At 30.9% G+C, this 16,225-nt stretch overlaps 1 protein-coding gene across 1 annotated transcript in view; it reads right to left on the bottom strand.

The window, feature by feature from the left end:
• LOC103575281 (acetylcholine receptor subunit alpha-like 1) overlaps nt 1-14,824 on the bottom strand; it is a 47,778-nt gene extending 32,954 nt beyond the window's left edge. The window contains exon 1 of the mRNA XM_008555007.3: nt 14,567-14,824. Within this exon, the coding sequence (XP_008553229.2) occupies nt 14,567-14,824 (258 nt within the window). The remainder of the gene's footprint in view (nt 1-14,566) is intronic.
• Nucleotides 14,825-16,225: the final 1,401 nt, after the last annotated feature.

Here is a 16,225-nt window from a genome sequence, read left to right as displayed (position 1 = left end):
ATATATGCATATATGTATGAGGAAATAAAAATAAATGATACAAACAAATGTAAGTGCATTAAATAGTTAATAGTATCTGTAATAATCCTCGATAAACCGTTGCGTAGGTCTCGACCTAAATAATTTTCATAGTTGACGTACTAGCATCATTGAATTAATTTTGGGTTTAACGTTGGTAGTTTAATTGCGCCGACGTGGACGCGGCCATTCTAAATATAACATATATCAGAATTCTGTCCACTCGTAACGGGGTGAGTTGGCAAATAGTTATGTGTATAGAATATGTGTGAATGTGTATAAGTGTATAAGCAAATGTGTGTTTTCATGTAAAGAGAACGAGCAAAAGGGATATAGAGATAAAGGGATGAAAGCAGACATTACGATGGTCGTTTCCCAACTGCAGCAACACAACGCAATGCACCCGAAAACGTGGTCATAGAACAGCACTTCCGTTCCCACTGACAATTAACCAATGTGCGCTAGCTCTTGGCACAACGCGCGTACAAGTGACTAAGTGCGATACAAGACTCAACTCAAACCTATCTATATATATAAGCTACTCTTTACTTCAATGATAAAACATGAAACATTAAACTTGATGTTTTAAGCTACACCTTACATTTTATCTGGCCTATAATTACACTGCGTGCACTTAAACTAATACCATTCATTTAATTTACTATACATATAAGTATTTAAATTTATTATACATGCACTCAGCCTTAGGTAATTCCTCCACATCCTCTGAACAATCTCTAAAAGCTTCATTTTAATAAGTTACGTACTTTGTACGAAGACCACTTAAAGTATCTTTTAAATAATTCAACCTCAGTTTAAAAATATTTAAATTATAAATGGTTAATTATAGATATTTTTTTCAATAAATTTTTGTACTTTGATGATAGAAATCATTGGAAAAAATACTTTTATTTATAACAAATCTGTAGAAAAATCACTGTCAACATTTCTCAACAGGTTTTTTCTTCAACAAATACAAAAAATATTAAATCAACATGTTTTTCTGTGCGATCTTTAACAAATATCTCGATTCAATTAATCTTCCCAGAGTATCCAAAAATAATTTCCGTTTCTCAAGTAAATATTTATCCCACTAAAAGTCATTAAAAATAGTGGAATAATTAAATTATTCCGTACCACGATCTCCATTAACTCTCAAGCAAACACACCTCAAACCCGGAGTGTACACATAATATTTTATTTTCACAGTATAATCGTCAACTTTATCTAAGCCGCATTCCGCAGAGCAATAGATCCCTAATGATATATTTTTAAAATATTCCTTTCTTTCTTTTGCTCAAGTCTTTGTCTCATTTTTTTTTAGAGCATACACACTCCGAGGGTTGTGTTCGTATAAAAGGCAAAACTAGTATAATCACACAGTCAGAGTAAAATTGAAGAAGGGGTTGAACTCAAGTTAGCGGCTTTACCACTTTGTCCTCTTCACTGGCCCAATGGAATTGTTTCTCGTATAGTTTCCACATAGACACCAACTGGCGATCCCTCGCGGCACGTCGTTAAGCTCCCCATCAAAGTTGTCCGTCCAAGTGATTCAATCGCACACATCCATGGATGTCGTCCTCATATATATACATACACATATATTCAGTAAAGTTGGAGCAAGCAAGTAAAGGAACAAGATAGAGATATCGAATTTGCGGTAAACAGGACACGAGTACGTCATCATTGTAACTTGCTACCTACAGTAGTTCAGAATTCACCAAAATAATTTGCTTTCGGTGGATTCAATGATGTTTGTTGTTACGATTGTAGTTAGATCAACTTACTGCTCAAATACATTTCACTTGTACACATTTACGTCTAACTTATCATCTATATACATATATATATATAACTCTTTTCTATTATTTTTCATTTGAATAATATAAAAAATAATATAAAATCAATCAAAGCTTTTTACGAGATAATTTCCATTTATTTTTCATGCATGGGAAATTATTTTTAAAATTTGAAATATCAAAATTACGATGAGTGATATTGCTAAATTGACGGGCTGTTAAATGATGAACGGCTAGTGTGTATTGTATGAAATATTACGATCGTATGCGTCGACGCGCTGTACCGCACTGTTATTTTATAGCTATACCTGCGTATTATGAACACTTATTTTCATTAGGGTGCGTGATGTATTCGAAAAACAATTCGCTGACTGAAACGTTGGCTATCGGTAGTAAAAAAAACGCCAGTAAAAAATTAATGTCGATGTATAAAATGAGAACAGGGGTGTTAAATATTTTATTACCGAGATTTAGGAGTATGTAGAAAATATTTAAACTCACAAATTGTTTATTTTTTGCTACAGTGTAACAGAAAATTTATTAAAATTTTTCATGGGTTTTTTTTTATGCCGAAAAATAATGATACTGCTATGGAGCGTTTTACATAATGTTGAGTTGTCTCAGGCGAAAATTTAATGATAATGGTTATTATCAATTCATACTTTCTCCTCTGCAATTTATAAAATTAAAAAGTAAAATTGTGTAATAATAAATAATAGACAAAAAAAAAACTAAAAATTACAGATAATTGAATGTTAAACTGTATGCGTTGCAATAACCAAAAGTTATGTAAATTCATGATACAAGTATTTTTATGAGTAATGTACATTTTACACAAGTTATTTATTTTTTACAACATGTGTACCTACATAACTTGTGTAAAGATGTGTGCATACAAGTATAAGCATTTAGTCTCATGTGCACCTGAGATGAGTGTCTCTCGGCCATTGTCCGCGTGTAAGCTCGAGATGAAGCTCGGGAACCCCTGCGGCACAGATTTTACGCTTCAAGTGTCAAAGAGAAGAGACGCGCCTTCTATATACACTCTCTCTCGGGCTCTTTCCGTCCCCTAGTCTCTGCACCCGCTTAAACTTTTTTTCAACGCAATGGAACGTCTCTCTTTGAAACTTTTTTTTTTTTTTCCTTCATCTCGCTTGGTCTCCCCCCCCCCTCCTCTTCCAGCTCTATCTCTTGACTCTTATCCCACGGAGCTCGTGTTTATCTAGCAATCCAGTAGCCTCCTCAGCCCGAGTTTTTCTCATTATCAACATCTCCACAAGATCCGCGCATTTTAAAAACTCAAATTTCCCATGACATTTTAAGAGGTTTATGTTAAAAAATAAATGAAATATTTTTAAACTTTAAGCGGTAGAAAAATATTTATGCTCTAGGGAAAAAGCATTTGAACAAAACGGAAGCAAAGGGGTGAAAAGAGTGGTGAGTGATGAGTGCATGGATTCAAGAGAAATATTATTCTATAATGGTATAAAGCATTTAATTTGGCGAGTGTGTTTGTTGAGGAAAAAAAACTTGCGAGTAATCTGCCTCCATTATGGTCTCCCTCTGTTTTGCTCCGACATCCAATTTCCATAACATTACTTCCACGCCTACATTATACTGAGACTCGGGCAGCTCTATACCTCCTCCAAGCTCACCTTAACTCTATTTTCTTATTCTCTGTCACTCTTTTCATTTTGTAAGCCCAACTATACTGAGGATCTGGATTACCTCCTTCACTTTCTTCCAACCCTCTCGTTAAAAATATATAATACACACAAATATGCTAGGGGAGGATCAGATTAGACAGTCTCAGGGAAAATAGCCTACACAAAAATTTATGAACTTTCACTAAGTCACGGAAATCGATAATTTTATCCATTTCTTTTTTTCCTTTAATTTCCTGCTATGAAAATTTTTAATTTTCGAAAAAAGGCAAGTTATTGGTTTTGATCCGATTTTCGAGAATCGAGTTTTTTCATCAAATCTCAGCAAAGTCAACCGTTTTTCAGATTTTTTTTTTTACAATATCCATTTATTATTTTATTCTAGAGCTTACAAAAAAATTATAGTCTGCGAATATCAACAACTTGTGGCATTAAAAAAATAAAAAAAAAAAAAAAACATCAATATCACATATGATTGAACGAAGAAATGTGTTAACATTATAATAAATGATGTTATAAATAAAATAGTAGCTGGAGAAAATTCTTGAAAGATATTTTATTTCTTGTTATTATATTAATCTTTTCTAATTTAGTGAAAAAGTAATAATGATAACTCACAATGTCAGATTTCCCGATAATGATAATTTGTAGCACGCGTGTTTCACTATACTCGAAATCACTATAAGTAGTGTAGGTAAATAAAAATATAAAAATAAATAGAGATATAGATACAGATGTATGTATGTAGAGACATAAAGTAATAGAGTATTTATCCTGGAAAAATAATGTTCAGCCGTTACCGGAATACAAACGATCGTTTCCATTAATCCGACACGAAGATGCTTACCATCGCACCTATGCTTCCGTACTTTGCTCTAATACCCGGCATCCATGTTTGCCGCGGGTTTAATGTTTTCAATGATAATACTACGGCGATAACATCATTTATTATCTTTTTTTTTTATTTAAGCTTTCATTCATTCAATTAAATACGATTATTTGAGTTAAATAATTTCACTTGAGCTGCGGATTGAGTTCTGTTATTAAAAATTTTAACTGTTTATGAAACTGAGAGTAGTAATTAAAAAAAATAAATTGTGAAATGGAAAATAAAGTAAATGAAAATAAAAATTTATCGAAATATAATTGAACGCAGCCGAATAAACCGTTATATAAAGTAGAAAAGTTTTAATTGCGTCAGTCTTCGAATCAACGGACTTTAGATTACATTGTTAAAAAAAAAACAAATCATTCGAACATATGGCAATTTTCAAAAAATAAGTTAATTATTTTAACAAGGTTACTCTATTCAAATAATAGAAATACAATTTTTAGAGAATCTATTGAAATAAATTCTTTTTTTTTTCTAATCAAACCTTTTCAAATAAAAAAGAATTAATCTAAAAACCACACAACGCTTGACCCCGTATACCAATCCCAAAACTTCCTGAATAAAAAAAATAATTTTGATATATTTTTGGGCTTTCGAAATTAATAACTCTATTTATTTTAAAAATGTTAAATTTTTATAGCGGGAAACTAACAAGAATCAATTACTTTCTAAAATAACTATTAAAACTTGGTAGGAGATTAGTTTAGTGATTGAGTTGGCCTTAGGCAAGGTAACATCCAATAATTGGACCCAACAGAGTCTACGTTTTCAGTAGACTCGAAAACTGGACTATCTAAATATCATCAGTACGCTGAGTACACTTTAATGTATATATATATATATAAATGACGGATCCAATTCATACAACTACTACAACTATTACCACAACTACTCTTTCTTTCTCTCTCTCTCTCTCTCTCTCTTTGAATATATATAAATATAGTATTACTAGTAGTTCAAAACTACTGCATACCCAATCACATTCTATTTTCGTAGCTAGATTCAGATTTTCTCTCTCAAACCTCGGATCAATTTCGTTTTTATTTCTCAATAAACCCTCTCTCAATTTAAATTTTCGATTTGTTCTCACGTGCTTCACAGCGAGCACTCATCCGCCTTTTTATTCTTCTTACCCTACATTACGCGGGCGCATTTATATCTGCAATAGTTTTTGCGAAACCGGTAATATCGTGAACATAAAAAGATTTAAAAAATTTAATGTCGCTATAAACATTTCTAAAACGTGCAAATAATATTTTATTTCAGTTAAAATTTTTTTTTAACTCACACTATCTGAAATTACGTTTTCAAATATAAGCTGTGATATCCTAACTTTCTGATCAACTGCCTGTGAATAATTTTATCAAATAATATTATATGTAATCGCATTCATTCCATATTTCACAATTTTTATCAGCAAAATTTTACATTTTTCCGTCAAATAATCTATTTATAAATACAAAAATGTTTTAAAAGAATAAAAAATATTTTTCATCATTCACGAGTTACGAATAGAGTAAATAAAAAAAAATTCATTTAATTGGAATGAAGATTAAAAAAAAAAAAAATTAAAGTCAATAAAGAAAAATTTTTAATTTATTTTTTATTACATTCACATTTTTATTTCAATTTTGAAATAGAAAAAAAATATTAATATATATAATATATAATCCATATTTTTATTAAATTTTGTCAAGTGAACGTTTATTAAAACGAAAGAAGATAAATCGTTTGATGTAGTAAGATAAATATTATACACAAATAAATATTTGTAAAGTGTTGCAATAAAATAACATTAATAATATTCCGTTAGTTGTGTGGGTGTGGGCAGAGAACTCCACAGAGCTGTAAAATCAACAAACATAATGATGATAATGTGGGTTATTGAGCGGTTCCAGTGCGTATGTGGTGCAAACTGTATATGCAATTCTACTTACGCAAGCAAAGGCGCCTTGTTGTTTCAATAGAGTTTAACACACAACACCCACATTATATATATATATATATATATATATATGTATATGTATTCCTGCACTACCCCTCATACAATTTTCCTTTTATTCTCTCTACATGCATCTACAACTATGTTAGTTTGTCAATCTATATATTTAAATACCATCGTGATTCTGTGTACGTAAACATTCAAACTTACTCGTTTCTAACTTCCGTTAAATAGACAATATCATTTCCGATTAGATAAACTCTATTTTTTTTCTTTTTTCTTTCAACCAAGTTGTTATTGATTTAGTGACCAGTATAGAACAATTAACGAATTGCCAATTTCATAATTAATGAATTCATATATTCACTATATGATAATTCATCAGTAAAATGAGTTTATATTTTTAAAATAATGTCAGGAAGAAAAATATATTTTTAATAATCAATATAATTGAGCTCAAAACTGATTTTAAAAGTTGTCAAAGTTTATAAAGGGTTCAATGTTTTACATCCTCTTTATCGTTTACCTTTTTAGTAGTACAAGGTGCTCTAAGTTATTTTTAAATAAACTCGGGTAATTATACCACAGTCTTTAAATACAATCCAGAAACACTAACAGCAGCAACTGTCTAGCAGCATCAGCTTTATTTTTCAAAAGAAACAACGGGTTTGAGATAAGTTTTCGCAAACTTTTATTTATGATTGAATTCAGCAATAAATGAAGGATAACTACATTTTGATTTTTAATGCCCTCATCTTCTATCACATGCCATAAAATATTATAAATAGGAAAAACTAAGCAAATATATACGTTCTGTACAAACATTTATCTGATTGAAAATTAAACAGTAGAATGTATCCAAGCCAAAAAAAAGAAGATATTGAAAAATAAAATGGTGAGTTTGTGTTTAAATGGGTTTTATTTATTTACAAAAGGACAATGGACAAAGCGGAGTTAAATATATAGTATTTGTGTGGGTATACGTATAAAGTAAGAGAAGGATGGTGATATATATGTATCGGGTAGTGCAATCACAAGCTCACTTTACGTTCCATAGGTTGGTCTTGATGGCTGCACTAGTGCAATGGTGGTGGGTTTGAATCGAGACCGAGTCGTCTCTTCCTGTTTCTCAGTTGAATGGTTTCCAGCTGGATGATGACAACACCACGCAACGAAACTTTCTCGTACACAGTTTGTAAACATAAAAGTATGCAGTTGTAACGACATTTCTTCTTATTTTAATATTTTTTATTTTCGTTATTGTTTTTATTTTGTTTTCATTCGTTCATTTATTTATTCATGATGTTTGAAATTGAGTTTTTTCGAGTATTTAAATAAGGATAGTCATGATAGTATCAAAGAGAAGAAACAGCGCAAGAGCTGGTGTAATGTCCTCAAGAGAAAAGAAATTCGATAGCTAGACTCAAACAATAACTTCTGATGTATCAATTGATCCTGCATTACCAAGCAGCTCATAACACAAAATTATGCATTTCAAGGTCTGATTATATAGTGGCATATATGTGGCAGGTTAGGCTACGAAATTTGAGTGATATGTTCATCAAAATCATTACTAGTAAACTGCAGTGGATAGTACTTAAATTTTTTTATCTTTAAATTAAAATTTCGGTACTTAAAAATAAACTTTCAGGCTTTTGAATCAAATTGAAAAATAAAACTCACGTTATTAAAGAAATTGATAAAAAAAAAAAAAAATTCTAGTCAGAAATAGTATTTTAGAGATTGAAATTTTGAAATGAATGTTTTTTATTTATTCATGTATAATTTTGTTTGGTGAAATAGAACGTTTTAGAAATGGGTGAAAGCATGTTTAAATTTTTTGGTCGATTAATTTTAGTGAATGGCGTATAAAATGTATTAAAAGAGCGACAAGTTGCATTTAAGTGTTTGGATGTAGTAAAATAATAATGCATTTAGCGATAAAAATATAGAGTAACACAAAATGTGTTTGCGCTGAATTTAATGATCGATAAAACAGTTGTGAAAAATTGCAGATTACAGGGCTCGTTTGCGATATAAAAAAAATGACTTATTCTCTCTGATTGTTGTCGTTAAAAAGATTTATTATCACTCGAGAGTATTTTCCTCAGATTGCTAGACAGTAGAACGTACCAAAGATATAAAAAATAATTTTCATATTTTTTTTTATCGACAATTCTTCTCTTTACAATTGAATAAATATTCTCAAATAAATTACTACTTTCCGGACTAAATATATAAAAAAATAATCATAAACCATTATGATAACAACTATGACAATAATAATAATAATAATGTATCTATTAGCAAGAAATTCAACATCACAGTAAAAAAAATTGGTATTATTTTTTACGTTCTATTTACGTTTATCCAAGAGTACTTTGCGTGCTTTTATTTTCATTTCCGGTTATTTTCTTGGTTTTATTATTGTTATTATTATTATTTTTTAGCTTCTGGACTGGCGTAATCTTGGCTATACTACTATTTTTTCTCAGGTCTCTTGAGGAATAATGCCCTTGTATTCTTTCACATGCCTTTCACTTCCTCTAACGTATTCTTTGGTTTGCTATGTCACTATTTGTCATGAAGATCGCGACAAAAGACACTTCCATTGTCTTTGTATGCTAAATTTTTATTTTTTTTTTTTTTTAAGTAATTTAGCATAAATCGAAATACATCTAATTAACTTTTCATTTTTTAAATTTAGTATAAAAAAAATAAATTATTCACGATATTTTATTAACATAACAAAAATGGTATAATTAAAAAAATAAATTTCTGTTTAACATGGATTTTTATTTTTAATAAAATTATTCGTACTCATACAAAGTGAATTTCATTGTAATCTGATGAATTTTATTTTCGACGGAAAAAATTTAATTTTACGAAATAAAATTTTTTAATTCAATTAAAGTTTTAATTAACTATCAACTGTTTTAACTAAAGCGAAAACAAAATAATTTCATGTTGTATGTTACAGTTTCAAGGTGACAAAACAATTTCCGTAAAAAAATTAATATTTCAATAGAAGCCGAGTTTGCTTGATATTATTACTACAATTTTTTTTTTTTTTTTTATAATGTAAATTAAGTAAGCGAATCTACATTATTTTTACACAGTAAAAAAACGTTCTACACTGAATTAAATTTTTTGATTACTTTATACGATTCCTCGTTATAGAAAACAATTGAGTGTAAGTTTGTTTTACGTAAAAATTTAATAAACTATCGAATAATTAAATTATTCAGTGTGTTATTAATATTAACATAATAAATGGTAGTAGAATAAATTATAATTTAAAAGTATTCCCTGATTGAAAGTAAATTTATAAAAAAAGTATTTTATATTTTTTTTCGTTTACTTTCAGTGCTCGGCAATGGCAATCCCACTTGGAAAGTTTGAAATTTTCTTAGCACAAAGTTTCCGACGAATATCGATTTTATTAGGTCTAGTCATACTCGGAGGCAGCGAGAGAGCTTTGCGAGTAAGTGTCTAGAGAATCGTATACTTATACATAATTTACTAGATTTATATTACCAACAGACACTTGGGCTCGTAAATAAAATCATGAGACGATGAAATCATTAAATATGTTAACTTTTCCCAAACTAAATTAAATTTAAATTTAAATTACGATATTTTGTGTGTAAATATTTGAATATACTTTTCCATCTAATTTCCAATTTTCTTATTACTTTTACAACTACTGCTACAACTTCCGTTACTGCTGCCACTGCTATTACTTTAGTTTAATTTTCGATTCCCAGTTATTGCACAAGTTCGCTAAACTTTTTACCGATTCTCAGTTTATATAACAACTATATTCAATAAATTTAATATAATTATCAGCTATGTTACTAAATTATTATTTTTTTTTTTCCAAATTTGTACTGCAGTAGTTTTGAATCGGACAACAAAAAAAAAGTTTAAAAATTCAACAGAAAACCGCGAAACCTATGAATTGCCCAAAAAATTTTATGTCTAGAGATGTGTGGAAAATCTCAAAGTTCCATCACGATTTGTCTAAAAGTATTTTTCTCTTAATCAAATTCAAATTCAGTCGGGATTTCCGAAGGATATTTTCGAAAGAATATTTGAAATTTTTATTTTAAAAACAACTTTAGCCGTGCGAATGCCAAAGTTTTTCTTTCATCCGAAATTGGATTTAAACTTGAGCTTTAACTAGCTTCATCATTATTATAACTCATTCACTTACTCTCAAACTCGGAAAATTCAATATGTATGTATATATTTATGAGGTTATTGTAAACAGGTGTTTCATCATCAGTGAATGCAAACGAGGTGGGTGTTATAAAGCTACTCTCTGGGCAACAACAGAAACTATCTTGACATCTCGTTAATATATCAACAAATGTACTAAAACTTTTATTATTATTATTCTCATTATTGAAATACTAATAATGATAATGATATTTTAAAAATATAAAAATTACAAAAAGGAAAATTATTAAATTTGGGACATGAAAAATGTTAAATTTAATATTTTAAAATTTAAAGCGAGAATGCGTAGATTAAAGGTCACTTTTTTAAACTTTTTCCCATTTTTGTTACGTAGCCTGAGGTAATAGAGCTGTGCAGTGCTGAATAAAAGCTCCGGCGAGTATTCTTCGTAAAGTCATTACACACACCAAGAACCCAAGTGGACGGGCTCAACACTGTGCACTCATCGTAAAACTTGGCTAAAACTATTTCTGACGAAACACCTTTTTTTCCTTCTCTTCTTTATTTTTTTTTAACCGTGGCCCATTTTCCCTCACTCCCGGGGGATTTCCGAGTGACCTGATCAGAGCAGGAAAAGCTTCCAAGCTAAAAGGATAAAGACCAAGTACACAGCTGCTGAAGATGCTTTAGCAAAAGCACAGGCACCGCAAGTGAGTTATTATTCAAACTCTCGACCCTGAGAACTCACTGGGATTGTTTGCTGACCTGTGAACGCCCGATAGAATGACCTACCGATATATAGATCCATGCATGTTGAACTAAAACTTTATCCAACTACACCAGTTATAATGTTTGAATTTTGTTAAGTGAGTAGTCTTGAATTTACATCAAAAACTTTAATTTTAAATTTTAAATTCAAAACTTGTCCGTCTTGTTCACAAGATTCACTTTAAAAGTTAACAAACATTGACCTATATTGTTAAAACAATTTAAATTATGTCATACACTCCTTACTTACTCGACCAATCAGGAAATTCAATAGTCGTTAAAGTCACCAGTAGTTTTATATATATTTACTGTTAAATATTAATTTAACATAAGTAACCAATAAAATAAAATGGTTATGATAGCTGATGAAAAGAATAAAGATCCATAAAGTTATATTAAAGTTTGAGATGGTACGTCTGTTAGTAGCAAGTTATACAGCAATTGTGAAAGCCAAACTCTACGGAAGGCGGTGGCCCGTGAAAACCACAAGAAACTTAATTACCCGATGTGGTTAAATACTGTCAGAGAATTAGATTGTACGAATATAGAAGGGTGTTTGAGACGATTATTTGTCCAGGCCCTTGATCCAATTCATTCTCCTTCCAAACAACTACGTTTTGTACTTGGGATAATTCCATGGAACGGTTATTTCCAACCAATCACTTTTTACAACGGGTTAAAATCCATTCAGCCAATGACGCTCACACTGAGCTATTTAGCTGTTTAGCTCACGACAATAGAACGCTTCACCTTATAATTAACTGATACTTTAATGGCTATCGCCTATTAGACCGTTATTCTCTAAATATCCATCTGGATAATGGAATTCTTTGATAAACACTTACGTCATTGTTGTTATTATTATTATTATTATTATTATTATTAATATTATTATGGAATAAATTACTTAGTTTTAAAATCTGTGAGATAAATTGGGCTATTAAACTTTTCAACTGACTAATAAATTATTAAAAAAAAAGCCTCGTCATTAATAAAAGTTGCATTAATTTTAAGACGACATTTAAGTATAGCAAGTAGAGAATGAATAAATATATGAAAATAAATGGCTCGTAGTGAAAAGCATAAACAACCAAAAAAATATAAAACAAGTCATGTTAAATGAGTAAAAAGGACTGATTGCATGAACAAGAGTAGTTTAAACTAAAAAAAAAAAATATAAAAAATAAAGTAATGAAGAAAAAGAGTTCTGAGTGGGTGGGTGGGTGTGTACGTGGGAAAACCGAAGCTTAACGAGCAAAAATGTCTCTTCGTTATCGCTCGCATCAGAAATACAAACGATAGTACTAGAGGCAATTTGACTCTCTACTCGCTTGGTGCTTGTAATTCTAGCTTGTGCATTTTGCTGTGGGTAACTGAACGAACAAGATTTATTTTCCATGAGTTTAAGTTACGGATGTCACTGCGGTTGCGCTATCGGTTGCTGATGCTCTGATGGGAAAAAGAGACAAGACTTTCTTCAGTGCTTTAGTTGAAATATTCTCAAGAGAACGAGAGACCAAAAGAGCCTCTCTTTAATTGGCTTTTCCAAAGACGGATCATGTCATTTTTTTTTTTTTCTACTTTACTCCGCGCTTCTTCTCTTTGACTTTAGCTCTGTAATTCGAAATTTTTTATTTATGATATGTACACACATATATATATATTTTTTTTTCAAGCCTTTAATTATTTTTTTTTTTCTTTATAATGACAAATTTATTCGTTGAATTTTTGCTTGTAATATTTAATGTCATGAAGCAAAAAAAGTAATTAAACTTGTGACCAAAGTTCCGGTAGGTAATTTAACTAGTTTAAATTTAACTCGATCAAGGGAGAGTTTGAGAAAGTATAGATATATACATATATATGGTATAAGCGTAAAAAGACATGGTATGAGAACCCTCGATTGATGTCTCTATTAATAGCAGAACGCACACTTTGGTTTGCTATTTGAAAAAAGTTTTCCCTGCGGTGCTACTTGGGAAGCGTTCGTTAGTTGGGGTCGCTGCAAAGAGTATCGAGTGGCAATTAGTTTCTATAAAGATCAAGTTGTCGTTTAATTTTATAATTGCAATCTTTTTAATTTCACGTAAATAAACACATAAAACAATCAATTAAAAAATATATATAATTATAAAAATAAATAAAAAAAAAACAAAGTTTAATATCTTTCAAATGAATCAATCAATAAAAAATGATTGTTTGATATTTCTCAAATCTAGCTCTTAATATTTCTGACAGTGACAATCATTAATACGATCTCAGTATCCTAAAGCATTTAGCACTCGATCGAAGAGTGACGCGATTCGATTGTGGAAGAGTATCTACTAACCGAAAAAAAAGTAAAAAAATAAAAAACAAATACGGACAGTAAAAAAAAAGCGAGACAAGCGATAGAAGCATTTTGAAGTCCAATACAACTGGATTCACGTCGTTACGTCCGCATTCGGACTGTCGATTAAATTTTTTGAGCTTTCACCAGCTAGACTGAATGCTGCTTCAAGTGCGACTTGATATACATAGAACATTCCGTTGTTTCCCGCAAGTATATTCATGTGCATTTACTCACACAGCTCTTCTGTGCCCGCATAAAAATAAAAAAAAATGTACATACATATATATATATATATATATATATATATATATATATATATATATATATATATATATATATATGCTTCCACAAAGTATCGTAATTTCAATTTTATTTTATTTTTTTTTTTTTTTTCACTGAAATATCGATTTACTATTTGTATGGACGGCAAGTATTTCAACTAAAATATATCGCTGGACTGTGTTCCATAAATATATATGAGTATGTGCATAGGTATGAAAGTGTAAAACCCACTTGGACGAAGCTACAAAGCGTAAGCGTGAAAAGCTGCATCTATATATATATATATATGTATGTATGTATGTATAGGTTTACTTGGTATCGCAAAACGAGTACTATTACCGTTTGAGAGCACTCAGGCTAACCAATTCGTATTGTAACACATTTGTCAGTTTATTGCACCCAAGGTGTATGCAACACACATATATAAAATTATTATATAGCTTTCAGAAGTTAGTCATCCATGTATGCATGTTACTTTTGCCTAAGCCATTTTACCGTGAAACTTGTATCGCACACCACAAATCCAAAAGTTTAAGCCTGACCTGCGGTCACATACAACCAGCTGTCACAGCTGTTTCTATCAAAGCTTAAACTTAAATTTAAATTTTACTTCATTTATGGTTAACCATCTATAATATAATCGAAGATAATTTCATTATCGTATGGAGAAAAAAAAAAAGTACTTACGACGTCAATGAGCTGGGATAGACGCAGGCCCATTTTAACCGTGAGACGATCACTGTTGTTACCAACTGGCCGGATAAGGCGATTGTAATTGGACAGCAGATCCTCGTAAAGACGTTTTGAATCTGGATTTGCGCTTGCACGTGGCAACGACGCAACAATAAGCGACATGACAACCGCCATGGCCAACAATCCGCCCAGCCTGGACCACCGTCGCCACTCGCCTTTCCCACCGTAGTCCGTCCAAGCATCTCTGACCATCGTACGCCGTGTCCACCCCTAAACACACAAACATTCATTCATTTATAAACTTATTGTTACTTACTGTTGGTGACATTTATAACCTAATTATTAAACCACAAATGACAGTCATTTAACTTATGTACGAACATAATTATCTTAAATAAACTACCTGACTGCACTAAATCACATGGATAGATTAAAATGATGATAATAATTTGAAAAAAAATTTGACAGCATCGAAGATCATTAACAGAATTTTAATCTTATTAACTTTATTTGAATAATAGTTAATCAAAAGTGGGTACTTGGTAGTTTTGGCTGCAATATAACTAATCAAAATAGTCTAACATCTATTACAGCAATTGCCAACAACTAAGTTAAATCAAACAGCAGTTAAGTTAAACTAAAGACCAACAGAACAGCACAGGAACATAACTTAAACTTTGCCCATTCCATCGAAGCTTACTTGCAAGACTTTTGAAAATTAAAATTCAGTAATTCGCTTGAATTGCTCAAAAGCTAAAGTACAGCGATGAGCGGTGAGCAGTGGCAAGTGTTTAAGTGCCGGATATTGGCAGGTACCCATCAGGGTTATATAGCTGCAATGTCTTAAACAATAGACGGCATTGAAGCCAAAGTCAAGCCTCCAGCCTCTAGCACACTTGATACCTTATGTACCTGAAGCTATGTTCCTTTATCATAATACACACTGCTCTGTAACCTCAATCAATTTGGTAAAGACATGATCTACAAACAACCAAGCTATCCTATTAACTTATACACGATCTCTAAACTGACAGTCGACGAACCAAAACCTGACTCATCTTCTATCAAACCGGATAATCATACAATTGTTTCTTTAATTAAATCAACAATATCTTGATGACAAATAGTCCAGCTCTTTGTACAATTGTTTAAGTACAAGTATATAAGTATTTCGACATTTCTGTGGATTTATCAGTCAATAAGTTTACTTTGGGTTATGTCAAAGTCAAGAACAGAGAAGATTATTTGATCCTGATACTCTGGATATGATATTATGTAATGTATCTCGCAATCCAAAGGATTGAAGCAGCATCAACGGGATGAGATATGCTTTAAGTATATCTACAGATACATATATCTGGCTGTAATAGCTACAGTAGCTGCAACAGAGTCTGGACTATTGATTATACACTTGAATACCTTGCATCGAATTTATCGCGATTGCTAAACCAATCGATATCTCTGTATTGTAGATACCCCTGTCGACTGTAGATTCCATAATTCAAGTCAGTTCAATACCACTCTGTTGTGTCTGTGTGTTTCTATCTATATCTCTTGGTTGCTTGTCAACGTTAATCGCATTCCACATTCAATAGATCAGAAATATGGAATTATATTTTAATTAACAACGTTATTATTATTAATGTTATAAAT

The sequence above is a fragment of the Microplitis demolitor genome, chromosome 5 (assembly GCF_026212275.2).
Source record: "Microplitis demolitor isolate Queensland-Clemson2020A chromosome 5, iyMicDemo2.1a, whole genome shotgun sequence".
Lineage (NCBI taxonomy): Eukaryota > Metazoa > Arthropoda > Insecta > Hymenoptera > Braconidae > Microplitis > Microplitis demolitor.
This window is presented reverse-complemented; position numbering and strand designations above follow the sequence as displayed.